General features: G+C 38.9%; 1 protein-coding gene across 1 annotated transcript in view; it reads left to right on the forward strand.

Moving 5' to 3' along the window:
* The window catches only part of KCNH8 (potassium voltage-gated channel subfamily H member 8), a 360755-nt gene that overhangs the window by 227142 nt on the left and 117644 nt on the right, over window positions 1-15969 (forward strand). The window contains exons 6-7 of the mRNA XM_030550923.1: window positions 5138-5295; window positions 13197-13404. Coding sequence (XP_030406783.1) covers window positions 5138-5295; window positions 13197-13404 — 366 coding nt within the window. The remainder of the gene's footprint in view (window positions 1-5137; window positions 5296-13196; window positions 13405-15969) is intronic.

Genomic DNA, 15969 nt, shown 5'->3' on the forward strand with positions numbered 1-15969 from the left:
GATTTCAGAAGATGATAGCCAATAACCTGAGCAGACACTTCTGCCAGGATCACAAAGTGGGAGTACAACAACTCGACAGTGAAGAAGGTATTTCTTAGTGGGATTATCCAGATGTGAACCTCTTCACCACCATCACCAGCAGAAAATGCCAGTAGTTCTGTTTGAGAGCAGGTCTGGGTCCTCATTTGTTAGGAGACACCTTTCTTATTCTTTGATTGAGAAATCTTCTATATGCCTATCTGACTCAGATGGCTCAAACCCATTACCGAAATCCAACGAGACAAAGTCAGAGTCATTCTAATAACACCAGCCTGGCTGAAACAAGCTTGGTTCCTTTATCTAGTTTGCCTCTCACTTCACCCCTCACTTTCTCTACTACGAATACTTGACCTGCTGACCCAAGACTCGGGGAAGGTCCTTTATCCCAACCTTTGCTCTGCATCTCAAGGCTTGGTTCCTAGATAGCTGTCAGGGATAGAATGTACTGTTCAAGTGGAGTGCCAGAAATATTACTGAATAGCAGGAAGTCACCTACTAGAAAATCAGACCTACAGAAATGGAAGAGATTCCACCAATGGTACACACAGAGCAGGTTATCGCATATTTTGGACTACCTCTTTGCTCTGAAGAGCTCTGGACTGTCCTTCAACCCCCCGCAGTACAAGGATTTTCAGTACTTGCTCACACTGCTATGTCTTGATTCATTAATGAACTAACAAATCTCTTCCCACATGTCAGAGAGGACCTACACCTTGTCTTCAACTCCCTCTTGAAAATTCTTTTAGAGCCATTAACATAATTTAAAGACTGAGTCCCCCAGTACTATCTCTTACAAGGAAAGGTATCTCTTAGACCACATCCTTATTTTCCCCCAACATAATCTCAGATTTCCATAATAATCAGGAAATTGAACTCCCAGTCTTTTACCTTAAGCCTCACGAGTCCAGGGAGCAAGCTGCTCTTCATATCTTAAACACCAGGAGAGCTTTGGCTTTCTATCTAGGGCTCCTCTTAGATTGTTTCTTTTGACGACAGTATTAAAGGAGCTCCTGTATCTACCCGAAGACTCTGCAAATGGGTCTCTGGATGTGTTCTTTCTTGTTATAAGGCTGCTAAATTCCAAGCCCCCTTGTAGAGTTATGGGCCCCTTTTACCAGATCACATTCTACATCAGTAGCTCTGTTGAGGAATGTTCCAATAACACAAATCTTTAGAGGTGCCATGTGGGCTTTGGCTCACATTTTCTCACGGCATTATGCTCTAGTTCACCCCTCTAGACAGAAGCTGCCTTTGGAACAGCTGTTCTTCAAACAGTCTTAGATCAAGTTTCTAAGGGGGTACTGCTTGGGAGTCACCTGAAGTGGAGAACCCATGAAGAAATTACTCAGAGAGTTTACTTAACTTGTACAGTAATTGGAGTTCTTTGAGATGTTTATCCCCAAGAGTACTCCTGCACCTGCCCTCCTTTCCCTCTGCTTTGGAGTCTTGCCTTGAGACATTGCAGTAGAGAAGGAACTGAGAACACCTTAGCCAACATTCCCTTATATACTCTTATTATGGCACACGAGGATAGCTACAGTGCATGGGTGGACTGAACAGGCACTGCTACCAAAAAATCTCCGATCAAAGGTGCATGGGGTTTATGTGCACCTGAAGTGAAGTATCCTTAGGGACAAACATGTGGAGGAACTCCAGTTATTGTACAAGGTGAGTAATTTCTCCTTCTCATACTGCAGGCATAGGACAGTCACAGGTAGGCCTTTAGCCTCTGCCTCTGGACCATGATTCTTTTCCCTGGTGTAGGAGAACATCTAGCTAGTATGTTGTGGCTTCCTCCTCTGTTTCTCCTTCGTACTTGAACAAAGCTGCTTACAGTGTCTCAACCTGTTGTGCTGGTTATAGCAATAACATTATGGAAATATGTTTGCAGTGGTGTTGTAGCACACTATTGGTCCCAGGAGATGAGAGGGACTAGGTGGATGAGGTAATACTTTTTATTAGACCAAATTTTTTGGTGGAAGGGACAAGTTTTCAAGCTTCACAGAGTTTGACCTGAGGAAAAGTTCTGTGAAGCTTGAAAGCTTGTCACTCCTGCCAAAAGAAGTTGGTCTAATAAAAGATATTACCTCACCCATCTTGTCTTTCTCATTATAGAACTATGTCCCTTCCAAAGCTGGCCAAGCTTGGAAACAATTAAACAGAAGACAGACAGAGATAAATCAGAAAGAGGGAGAAAATAGGATGGCATGAAATGACACAGAGTGGAGATGGGTAGCAGGGATCACAAACTTTACATCCTAAAGGTTGCTTAGGATACAGTCAGTCTTGGAGTTATGGTCCGATTTCTCATGGTTCCAGGTCTGATCTTTAGATTCCTTAGTGATTGTTTGGATGTATGAGAAAATACCCTCAAAGTTCAAAGGCTAAAATACTGTCTTTTCAATTATGATAAAGTACTTGTGAGTCTCTCTAAAATGTCTAGAAAGAGCATGATCAATTGTCATTGTCCCATTAAAATGTGCAGTCAAGATAGTATCTGATAGGAATTCCTTACCATTTCAAGAATAGTAAGTCCCTTGCTATTCTAATCTGTAACCTTATAAAAACCCTAGGAAATCATCTAACTACACAAACTCTATATGTACTCTTTGTTTTGTGCTTGCTTTCATGAACAATTCTTATATGAAATTTGTTTGGTTAGAACAAACCCCTGCCATTTTTTTTTACCCACTTTGGCTCAGCAAAGATATTAAAACTCTGTCAAAACTCTAACAGCTTGTACACCCAAGGGATAAGGAGCCCAGACCTTTCTCTCAAGGACTATTGGCCTTTTATCCTGTATGAGACCATGGAGGCCCAGGCCTTTTTGTAGGCTGTGGAAGTATTTTACCTTTTTCTTTTGGACTACTTTGACCCAACCCCAGTCTCCTCTCCCTAACAGGTACAGCTGGAGAGCTGTACCCCAAGTCTAGAAACTAGACAACAATCATGATGCCATCCAGAGAAGAATGTCCAAGGCAAGAGAGTGACCTCTACACACATCCCCCTCAGGGGATACCAGAGAGGTACAACCTATATCAATCTCCCTTAAATTATAGGTTTTAATACAGTGGTTAGTAGCTGTTTGGCTCAAATATTTCCCTGCTACCTATTTTGATGTATTTAAATAGAAACCTCTAACACCACATAAATGCTTAATTATTTTGCCTCTGCACAGATTTCTAATTGTTTTGATGTATTTAAAGAAGAAACCTTTAAGGTAATATAAATGTTTAATTGTTTTCCCTTTGGCACTCACGGTAGTGAAAAGCAGATCTTCCTACTAATTCCTCAGCAATCAGATATAATTGTTCTTGATTTTCTAATTGCAGAGCTTTCAAATCAAAGCACAGGGGGAAAACTTTTAACTGTCCAGTTTTGCTTCTCTGTTGTCCGTGTTATATGAAAGCCCACAGATAAATACATGTTGGGGTAAAGCTCACCTGGTACTCCTTTTACAGCTTTGCTGGTAATGCTGCTTTATGTATTGAGCATTGGAAATCTACACTTCAGCTTTGACATCTGAGAGGAGTTTGTTTCTCATTGTTTGCTCAAGCATGCTGGACGTTGCATACATCTGTGATGGACTGAATTAAAAAGGCAGAGATAAACAGTTTATCAGGAATTAGGAATTACAAGCACATGATGCTCCATGTGCATGCTGTGGAAGAAAAGTGTTTAATTCCTGAAAGTTCCCTATAAAGCAGGAGAGCCAACTACAGAACAATCCTCCCAATGGGAACTAAGAAAAATAAAAGTTAAAATATTGGGGGAAGGGGGAGTATGAGGTGTGCGAGTGTGTGTGGGGGAGAATACTGAGTATGTATGTATGAACCATAAAATTCAAGACATACTTACAGCCTATCTTCATAACTTTTTCATGTAGTTTATTGGGTTGGTGCAATTTTGTTTCTAAACTGCCTTACTCAATACACAAGCTACATGTATCCAGAGAAAGGAAATACTGATATTTCGGAGCAAAATTGCCTGATAACTCAAGGGATACTAACCTCTGGTATTTTGTGTTTGTTTTTTTTTTACTTGACAATAAACGTGAGTATACCTGTGTAATTTAGTTGTAATGGACTGACATATGGGAGACTTCTCAGAATTCTTAAAGCACTATGCACATTTCTGGTGCTGTAAAAATAAAATAATAATAATACCCTAAATCTGTGGCAGTGCTCCTTTGAGATCAGTAGAAGTTATTGCCAGTAGCTCTCATTAGCATCAGTAAGAGCTATGTGCATAGCTCAAGGGCAAGATATGGCCCTCGTCTTTTGGGAAGTGAAAATAATTTGAGACTGAACTGTCAAGATCTGAACTTTTATTTGAAATGGAATGTGTTTTAGCATGCCATGTCAAAATAATCTCTGTGTTGACAGACATGCAGCCTTAAACAATGAAAAGGAAACACACAAAGTGCACAAGCCACCAAATAATTCATATTGCTTCTGATATCTCTCCAACGTACCCCACCAGCCAGTTCTTTTCAGATGACTCAGCACCTTTCTATTTTAAACAATTGCTTTCTGTTGAAGAGGATATTTCTTTTGGAATCCTGTGTTGGGCAGTTATAGCAGAAAGTTGTAATAAATTAGATTTTTTTTTAAATTAAAAAATAGTTTTTCCCCTGTAATTAATAAAAGAATATTTTAAAGTAATTGAATTACATGCATCGTGGCTTCATATTTCTCAGTGACAGGCACAGTTATTACAATGAAACTGTGATCCATTAAAGAAAAATATTAGGTTTGGATTCAGAGGCTTTTCTTTCTTGTTTTTTATTCAATAAAAGCTCCCTTTGAAATCGATGCAAATAATGCCCTAGGGCTCATTCCTTTATACACGGACATGAGTAACTTTACTCCTGTGACTGGTTCAATGAGACTAGGCAGGTATGTAAAGTACATAAGTGTTTGTAGGATCAGGCCCTTAGTAAGGATTAAAGGAAAACTGAGTAAGGACTTCAAAATATTACCCTGTGTCTTTCTTACCAAGCATTTGGAAAATAGACTTACTGTCCTGACTGACACTGCAGTCCATCTGAAGCAGGAAGTACCTGTGTCTAACTCTGTTTCTTCTCTTTGTCAAGCAGATATTATTTTAAATTTCCGAACAACCTATGTCAGCAAGTCTGGCCAAGTTATATTTGAAGCAAGATCTATTTGTATCCACTATGTGACTACCTGGTTCATCATTGATTTAATTGCTGCACTTCCCTTTGATCTCCTTTATGCTTTTAATGTCACTGTGGTGAGTACTACACTTGCATTCTATTAACAGTGCTTATCTCAAGGGGCCATTTTTGCAAATCAGCTTTTTTCAGTGGGGACGGGGAATTGTTATATTTTCATATGCAAACTAGGGAATTGCAGTCTAGAATAAATTACTATAAGGGGATGTGCACAACTAGTTGAAAGAACTGGTTGAAAGAGTAGTCATCAACTGTTGGCTGTCAAACTAGCAGGGTATATTTAGTAGGGTCCCTCAAGGGTCAGTCCAGGGTCTGGTACAATTCAATACTTTTATTAATGACTTGGAATGGAGAGTGTGCTTATAAAATTTGCAGAGGACATTAAGTTGAGAGGGGTTGCAAACACTTTGGCAGACAGGATTAGAATTCAAAGTAACCTTAACAAATTAGAGAATTGATCTGAAATTGACAAGATGAAATTCAGTAAAGACGTGCAAAATACTTCAGTTAGGAAGGAAAAATAAAATGCAGAACTAAAAAATGGGGAATAACTAGTAGTGCTGAAGCCAGCCTGGGTTTATAGACCATAAATTGAATGAGAGTCAACAATCTGATGCAATTGCTAAAATGGCTAATATTCTGGGGGTATTAACAGTAGTGTCATCCCTAAGACACAGGAGGTGATTGTCCTGCTATACTCAGCACTGGTGAGGCCTCAGCTGGAGTATTGGGTCTAGTTCTGGGGCCACACTTTAGGAAAGATGGGGACTAACTGGAGAGGAAAGCAACAAAAATGATAAAAGGTTTAGCAAACCTGACCTATGAGGAAAGGGGGAAAAAATGCACGTGTTTAGTCTTGAGGAAAAAAAAAAAAAGACCTGAAAACTGTTTTCAAATATCAAGGGATGTTAAAAGAGGAGAGTGATCAGTTGTTCTCCATGTCCACTGAATGTAGGACAAGAAGTAATGGACTTAATCTGCAGCAAAGATGATGTAGGTTAAATATTAGGAATAACTTTCTGGAATAGGCTTCCTGAGGATGTTTTCGAATCCACATAACTGGAGGATTTTAAGAACAGGTTGGAGAAACACCTGTCAGGGATAGCTTCTGGTCACTCGGTCCTGCCACATCACAGGAGGTGGACTTGATGACCTCTTGAGGTCCTTTCCAATCTTACATTTCTATTATTTGCAATTTTTCTTCTCTTTCAGCACTGTGAAATGTTTTGGCCTAAGGTACTAAAGGGATAAATCAAATGCAGTTGTTGAAACATATTTAACAGCTCAGCCATAGGCATCAAATTGACAAGAAGCCCATCAGTGGTGCAGTGGTCCTATTGAATTCAGTGGGACTTACGGTGGAGCAAGGTGCTACTAAACCAGAGTAAAGGGATCCGAATTTGGCCTGTAGGAAATTACTAAGCAGAGCCAAAGTGTCCTCTGACAATGTAACAGTGAGTTGGGCTCTTACTCAAGTGACAAAATGTCAGCCAGACAAAGAAGAATTTTGAGCAGTATTAAAGATAGAATGTGAAGACAAAATAAATTGAGCTTGTGACTTTTTTGCTTCTTTGTAATGTATAAAGAGAGGTAAAAATGGTCTTTTCTGAGGCTTTTTCCTGTTTCTTTTAAATGAGAAATTCAGCTCTTTCCTAAACTGCAAGTCTCTATAGCTTTACCAATTTTAGTAAAATTAACCAGTGCTGGCAACTGAGGTCAGCAATGGATACATCTGAATTAGGTGCTGAAAATGCCTTACTTATCAATGTAGCCAAGGGCAAACTGTGTTCATCATTTCAGAAGTCCACATGGAAGTTAAACCTCTTCAGATCATCAATTTCTGCTCAGTACCTCTTCTCTGATTTCTTTGAGAAGGTGTGTTCCATACAGATGGAGAGGCCCAGGGGGGAGAAGAGAGCTGGACAGGACCAGGGTGGGGGCTATATCCTCAGCAGAGGGTCTGGTTTCAATAGAATTTGCCTGCAGTTCTTGTGGCAGATTTAGACTCTTTACTTCGTGCGTGGTTATAAACTTATGCTTAGAGTAGAGCATTCAGCAGAAACTCAATATCTAACTTTGGAAAGATTTTAGCAGAGATTTTCCATTCTTGTGGGTTTTTCACATAAGAGAACTGGGTGCTTAAATGCTTAGCATTTTGTAGTTCTTAGGATTTTGTCCTCCCAGGAATGGACACACACACATCTCTTGTTAGTATTGAGAATTACACATGTAGGTTGAGGGTAGAATAGATTAGAGAGCAAAGCTAGCCAAGCCCATGAAATTGATTTAATTTAATTAATGCATATCGTTGCATGAACAAAAAATATAATATAATACAATATTTACATTTTAATTCATAAACAAAATTCAGATTGAAATATCTGTCAATAATCTTCATTCTCATATCTACCAGAAATGGAGAATTTCATTTAATTTATGATGACTTTCACATGTAGCAAAGTTTTATTTAAACTGAATTGATTGACCCGTGTTGGAACCCTCTTCTATAAAATACATTCTTTATTTTTATTCTCTTTTAATTCTCTCTCCTTAGCTAACCTCCCTTCTCTGCCCGTCTGGCATGTTAAGAACAGACAGTCTGATGCTTGTGCTGTAATTTTAATCCCAGCTCAGTCAATGGGTCCAGGTTTTAGTATCACAGTTTCTACAAACAGTAGGCATACTAATGCATTAAGCTACCAATCCAGTTTAGCTCAATGCATTATATTGTGCCAACGAACATGAATGTCAATGAATTTTATTTCCAGTCAGAAATTTACATTGCAACTTCTTTCTGAATGAGCCATTCCAAAGCCTTTTCTTCAAGGATTATTTTCAAAAAGGGAACCATCACTATTTTAGTCTGTACTGTAATGTGAATAAAATATTTCCTTTAAAACTCCAACTGTTGGCATCAGGGAAGGGGAAGATCTTTATCATAATGAATTCTGTGGGGAAGAACCATTTCCCAACAATTAATTTTTCTGTTAAAGATGATACAGTAATACAAATAATATAATAATTTGATTAGTTCAGATCTAATCTCAGTGGTTTGAGCATTGGCCTGCTAAACCCCGGGTTGTGAGTTCAGTCCTTGAGGGGGCCACTTAGGGATCTGGGACAAAATCAGTGTTTGGTCCTGCTAGTGAAGGTAGGGGGCTGGACTTGATGACCTTTCAGGATCCCTTCCAGTTCTAGGAGATAGGTATATCTCCATTTATTATTATTATTATTATTATTATTATTATATCTGTCCTTCCTATCATGCCTTTTATCATTTGTTTGCGGTGGACAATATTACAGTAACTAATAACTTAGTAGGCCACTGAAATTGTCCTCCCAGTGATTCTCCATAAGATAGGTAGTGAGCCATGGCTCTGAGCCCTGAGTAAGGGACAGTGTATAGCTGTGTTGCCCCAGGAAGTAATTGTGACTCATAGTCACAGCTCCTCAGTTGCTCCAGGGATGAAATAAGATGTTTCATCTTTTTACAAGGTGCAGCTTACGTTTCCACCCTTGTCCTGACCCAGCTCCATTGGCTTGTGCATTGTGGAGCCTGACCCAAGGACTTGTCCGCTTAGTCCCCACTCTTAACATACCCCTTGCACCAGGGTTGCAAAAAGGGAGTTGTAGGAGCTAGGTGTGTTGATTCTGTGTCAGCTGGGGGATGCTGCCATCTCAGGGTTATCCCTAGGATGACCAGATAGCAAGTGTGAAAAATCGGGACAGGAGGTTGAGGGTTATAGGCACCTATATAAGACAAAGCCTGTATAGGACTGGCCCTATAAAATCGGGACATCTGGTCACACTAAGTATCCCCAGCGGGGGATTTACGGGAGGTTTCACTCCCTTTGTACCACCTCAATTGAGCAAAAGGAGCATATCATGGCAGGGGATTGGCCAGCCTTATCTTCTCATTTAAGTCGGTCTGTTCAGATCCTTAACTGTATTTGTGGCTCTTCTCTGAGTTCTCTCTATTACGCAGTGGCCGTTCTAGTTTTGAGAGACCTAGGACTTTTTAATCTTGGGCACTCACTGTCTCCCCAAACACTTCCATTTAGGACTTTTTAATCTTGGGCATTCACTGTCTCCCCAAACACTTCCATTAAGGACTTTTTAATCTTGGGCACTCACTGTCTCCCCAAACACTTCCATGTTTTTATCTGCTTTGCACTTTGTATAGTTATTTACCTCTGTGCAAAATTGGTGTTTAGTGCTACCAAATCAGAAATCTGAATATTACACTAGTAGTAGTTTTCTACACTCATTTTACACACCATTTGTTCTAGGGTAAATGACTATCCCCGGTGCAAGGTGAACAGCTAACAGAGTTTCTGTGAGAGTTTGGCCTGAAAAGAGAGTGGTGGTTTTGTGTTCAGAGCTGCAGATGCAGTCTTGATCTTTTTTTTTTTTTGAGTGATTTGTTCTAAATGTCTGGCTTGATTCAAGGTTTGCAGGTATCCCTTAACAAGGGGGCAGAGTTGACCTAGTTTTAAAAGCCTCTCACTAGCAAAAGTTGGAGCAACTAGGAGCTAACTGGAATTTATCTGAGAGAGTAAATGGAAGTTTAGTATGGGTTTCCCCTCCTCCGTCCCCCACCCCTCCCTACACACACACTTTTTTTTGGACTAGGGTCTAGGAAAAGAATACAATGATGGCTACTGAGGCAGCACTAAAAACTGACCATAGGAGATACAGAAGATGACTGGATGCAGCAGCTGTAGTATGTATGTTATCCTTGAGTGGGTATCTGATGGAAGCTACTTAGTGATGACATGTTGTTTGGTAGAGCTTATGAGAGAAGACCCAAAATAGCTAGTGGTGGTGATATCTAGTTAAGTAAAAGGTTTGTTGCACTGGGGAATGGGGAGGAGAAAAAGGCAGAAGATGGGATATCGAGGAAGAAAAGGGAAGACAGTCCCTGAAGAATAGAGGAAGAAATGATAGAGACAGCCAGGGACTCAGTCTAAATGAGGCTGATGTTTGGGAACTGTAGTGTAGACATACCCTAAGGTATGGAGTGACTGTGACCGGGCGTGACTCATCATAGTGGTGCCTCCTGCTGGCCATCCTGGGGATTAGATTAGAGTCAAGAGAATTCCTTCCCAATTTTGTATCAAATTTAGCAACTTCATTTCTCATCTCTAATCTCCTCAGTAGTTCGAGGCACTGAAGCCTGCTATTCTTTCAGCTTATGCTGCCTTTTGCTAAACTCTTGTCTTTGCCATTGCAACAGAAAAGGTTAACCCAGCTAGTCTAAATTGATTAACTAAATGTAGAAATTCAGCTAGCTTTGTATTTGTGGACAAAGCAAATTTACCCTGGCACAACTGAGTGCTGATTCTTCACTTTGTCTTTCTAAATTTATTATAGAGAAAATAAACCTGCCTGCTTTCATCTGAGATCTTTCAATGACAGATTGAACACAATGGAAGAAAAAAACTTGTAATAACTAATGAGAATATTCAGTGTAATTATACAAGATTTTTTTTATGCTTATGTGCAAATTTATTTTCACATAATTTCAAGATGTGGGTGTTTTAGTCCAAGTAGAAAAATGAAATTTTTCTAGCCATCATAAAAAGAAATGTTGTATTGTTTCATCTACTGTTTATTATCCAGTAGTGTTCTCCTTTTTTTTTTAATAAAAACAAAGTGGTCAAAGTTCAGAATTTAGTCATAATTTACCCATGAATGAACATGGAAATCAGCATTTTTTTTAGCAACATGACTTATGCCTGGAGATTTTTTTAAATTTTAACAGAACTTTTGCCATGACTTAGTTATGGTTATGTCTGAATTAAAGCATCTATATCTCAGCTATATTATCATTATTTGCTTGTATTATGGTAGTGCCTACAGGCCCCAATTAGAGGTGAGGGTTCTATTGTGCTAGGCACTGTACATACATATAACAAAAAAGACAGTTCTTGCCCCAAAGATTTTTACAGCTGTCAACCACAGTCCTACAAAGACTTACTCACATGCTTAACTTTACAAACATGAGTAATCTCCCTAACTCCTTAGCACATGACAAGAGATGGCTAAAACAAGTAAATGCAAGGGAAGAAGAAGGACATGGGGACAATGAAATGTATGTTTGGCATAATAAACAGCAGTCTCAGTATGCACACAGACTGCCTAGCTGTTGTCAGATATTATTGATTGCAGCACTGTGTCCTTAAGGAATGATTTTGAAGGAGAATACTGTAGTGGTTTTGTGGATTTTTCCTGCATTGAATAGGGGACAGCATGGGAGAAAGAGCGAAGGTTCTTGAGGGATAATTAAAATAATGGGCAATGAAGGCACCAGTAAATAGTTCAGGGGATAATGAAGCGTTCAGTGTAAATCAATATCAAGGATTAGTTGTTAATGTTTTATAGTGGTGCCACGTCAGTCTATTGGGCCATATTCTGCTGTCAGTAACACCAGTGTAAATTTAAATAGCTTCTTTGACTTCAATTAGGGTGACCAGACAGCAAATGTGAAAAATCGGGATGGGGTAGGGAGTAATAAGAGTCTATATAAGAAAAAGACCCAAAAATCGGGACTGTCCCTATAAAATCGGGACATCTGGTCACCCTAACTTCAATGGATTTGCACGGGTATAACTGGGAATAGAATAAAGCCCATGGTTGGTTTGGGGTTTCATTAGTCATTCCTAACTCAGCCCAGGTTGTGAACTTTATCAGCCAAACTAGGCCTAGTTTTGAGTGAACTTGAGCCATTTTATTTAACCTTTTAGAATGTCAGCTTTTTTTGATTGAACTAAAAAGCCTTCAGTTCATACTGGGATTAATATAAGAAAACAATGGTCAAAAATGAGAAGATTTGCTTATGTTTTTTGTAACACCCATTACTGTGATATCCAAATGTTCTGGAAGTACTAGAGGGAGATATGCAGTTTGATTTGTGCTTTTCAGCCAACAGAAGACAGACACAGAATGAATCTTTAAAAATGTATAGATTCCTATGACTACATGAAATAAATGTAAATAGTAATGACAGATAAGAAATGTAAAATGTTAGCAGAAGGCCTGGAATATCCTCTGGGTTTGGGAGGAGGTTTAAAAGCTTGAGTCAAATTTTCACAATTCCTGAAAGTTATTTGGTTTCTGCATCCATTGAAAAATATAAAATTAGATGAATTCACATTGCATTCTCTGAAGCAAGAAGCTGTATCATGTGGAAATAGTACAAGGGCCTTCTCTGAGGCATAATCCCTTGTGGAGCTCTCCTTTGCAATGGAGCAATAACTCCTCCCATCACTGCTCTCTTCCCCAACACAATAGTGTGCTTGAATGACAAATCAGAGCCTGTAATGTTCTCTCTGGTCTCTGTCCTGCAAAATATCTGTAGCATGCTCTTACTTCCAATGAACAAACTATATGCCATATTTTTATCTAATATCCACCTTGGGAGAAACCACTCACCCCCGTTTTATCCAGGCTTTAGTTTCTGAGTCCTTTTTATCCCACATGTAACACTATTGACTTTGGCCTAATGTGGTTTATTTAATCATACTGTTTGGCTCTTTGTTGGCAGTAATCAAAAATTATTACAAAAATGGGGCACTTTGTTTCTTCTTGGAGCCACATGAAATTTGGTTAGTTTAGCTCATTTTGTTTTTTGGTTGAGGGGTTTGCCTAAAGTGAAACCCAAGGCCTCAGGCTGCACACAAAGCAAGGTGAAAGATTGAGGCCATCTGTGTTTTGAAATCAGTTTGGCTGCAGTCAAATAAACAATATACACACACACACACAGTTTTTAAAAAATGTACTGGCTTAGCCACTGTTTGAACTTGTGAGTCTAAATCTTAGCTCAACGTATGCATTGAGTAACCAAGTTGTGTGTGCATGTGGCAAGGAAATTTCATAGAACTTCCTTCCACTAAACCATGACTTTGTCTAGTTTATTTCACCAGTGCTGAAAATTCTTTTGCTTCATCTATTCTCTTAGGTGTCCCTTGTCCACCTCCTAAAGACTGTCCGATTGCTGCGTCTTTTACGTCTTCTTCAGAAGCTGGATCGTTATTCCCAGCACAGCACAATTGTCCTCACACTTCTTATGTCTATGTTTGCATTGCTTGCTCATTGGATGGCATGCATTTGGTATGTCATTGGAAAAAAGGAGATGGAAGAGAATAATCCCATTACTTGGGACGTCGGTAAGAGTCTGTTTTTTACCGTATATAAATCACCCAGTGGTTCCTTTCTTGTTGTTAAAGTTTATAATAATGTTCCATATTGCTCTTTAGGATATAAAAGCTAAAACTACATAGTATATTTTATCAACCAGGGCATATTTAATATATGTAAAAATTTAAATTGAATTGCCTGATGATTAAGGGATAGGTAATCCCACTGAAATTTGACCCAAAGTGTCCATTCCTCAACCCCACATTTGTTTACCTACAAAGTGAACACGATTTATATGTAAAACAAGATTTTGCATATTTGATCCTACGAGGCTAAGTTCTTTTGAGTTTACCTAATTGTAAATTTTTATCTACCTACTCCAACACACGAAAAGACTGTGATTCCTTTAACTGTCTCCTTTTCTTTTTAAAACATAGTATGTGCTTAATATGTTTTCCATGTATGATGTTTTAAAATAATCTATTTTGTTTGTTTTTTCTAGTAATGTTTGTTTAAGCATTTATTATTTTTCTTGAAGCGCATTAAACCAGTGGCAGGGATTTGTTGCCCAAATCATATATGTCTGATGATGATATTTAAAACATTCATTAAAAGATAGACAGTATACGAACAATAACATTTATAGGTATTGGTCCATGTTCATCCCTATGATAATGACATTGAAATCAGTGAGTCACCAGGGATTAATTTGGCCCAGTTTCTGTCATTGAAAGCTGTTTTTTTTCCTGATCTGAAAATGTGAACTCTACTAGCACAGAATAAATTACAGGAGAGAATGTGAGGAACTAATAATTTCATCACTAGGATTGGGGAAATGCATTCTGCCTAAATTTGGACCCACTTGAGGTCAAGCATTTGCAAGTTTGGTGCATATTTCATTATTTTTGAGTTCCTGTTTCACTTGGAATTGAGAAGATATCCATTTTTTTTAAAAAGGATTAAACTGGAGCACAGAGTAGGAAGAGTGAAAAACAAAGACTGTGACAAATGATCAGAAAAATTCTGATGAAAAGATAAATACCATATACTGGCTTCCCTTTAGTTAGATTTTTTGTCAAAAAAGTTGGAGAATGAGGGGTGAGAGAAGATTTTAAATTATAGATGTGGTGAAAGGTCTGAAATTCAAACTACTTCAGTGAATCCCGCAAACCAAAACAATAGTTCATGAAGTTTGCAAACCATGGAAAGCCAGGAGAGGCATCCAGTTCTTAGTAGCTTCACAATGTAATCAGTAGACCCTGGACTGGCTTCTTTTCTAAAATTGTCCAGTGAAAGGCCTTGTTTGTTTGGGAAGGGTATGGAAGGGGTAGAAGAATATGTCAATGGGAAGGTTTGTACTTTTCAGGTTAACACTAAGGGCCAGTTTCCTCAGCTCGTTATCTTGTGTTTCTTCTGATGTTCAAGACTTCTGGAGCTTTTAAAGTTGTATTGGATGGGAACTTCCCCTTCCCCACCTCCAGATTATATTTACGTAGTTATAAGGGTTTTCATCTATGAACTGGGAGATTAATTGACTGTTATATGTGAGCATGAAGGAGTTTGGTAGTTATTGGGTATTACTGCAACTACATCACTCTTTAAGGCAGTAACTATCACCCTGCTTTCAATGTCATTCTAACTTCACTCTGAATGAGGAACAAAGAAAAATTTCTTCTGCTTCTTTCTTTGCTGGCCAACCATGAGTCACCTCTTCTCTTCACTTCCTTTTTTTCTTCTTCCTCGTTGTCTTTTCCTTTGACCTTACATAAAACCTTTTGTTCTTGTCTAGGTGAATAGAAAGAGGGGAGGACAAAGGTAAAATTGTAAACCCTGTTGATTTTATTTGTCTGTAAAATACAAAAGGGCTGAATAGAAGCGTGTGAGTATTTTAGGTGTGTTTTTGTTGTTTGTAAGAAAGGCCTATTGCCTACTCAATACAACAATCATATCTGATAGAGGGATATAGGACTCATTCCCTTTCAGATGCCTGCTCAGGAAAATGTTTGGTGAGGGAAGTATACAAACAACAGGGACCAAGTGAACAGAAAAGTTGGCTCTAGCTAAAACAGCAGGTCCTTTTCTTGCCTCCTTACATGTTTCTCCCCCCACCCTTCTTTAAAAGTTGCTGCAAGAGGAATAGCTGATGGAAAAACTAGTGAGAAGGTTAAAAGTGCCTGACCTGGAACTAACTGAGGAAGTTGGAGGGAGAAAGTCAGGGAGAGGAACACCTAATCACCGCACCTCTCCAGCTTACAGTGAGGCTACCAAAATCCTGTCTTATTCTCTGTCGTGCTTGTCTATTGTTCATGTTTTCTTTCTCTTTGTCATGAATTTGTTTGTAAAAAAACCAGCTACTGGGGCTGGCTGCTGAGCTCCTCACAAAGTGAAGTACAGAAACCTCACAAAGCTGTGGCAAGACAGGGAGATACAAAGACAGCCCACTGTGTTTGAATTGGTCACACATTCACAGCAGGAAAAAAATAAGGAAAAAAGTTGTGCTCAACAGGCATATTAAATAGCCTTCAAAGGACATTGTCAGTGGGTTTAGACTGTAAAAGTTAGTGTATGCAAACACAATGACTTAGCACTGTCTC

The sequence above is a fragment of the Gopherus evgoodei genome, chromosome 2 (assembly GCF_007399415.2).
Source record: "Gopherus evgoodei ecotype Sinaloan lineage chromosome 2, rGopEvg1_v1.p, whole genome shotgun sequence".
NCBI classification, from domain to species: domain Eukaryota; kingdom Metazoa; phylum Chordata; order Testudines; family Testudinidae; genus Gopherus; species Gopherus evgoodei.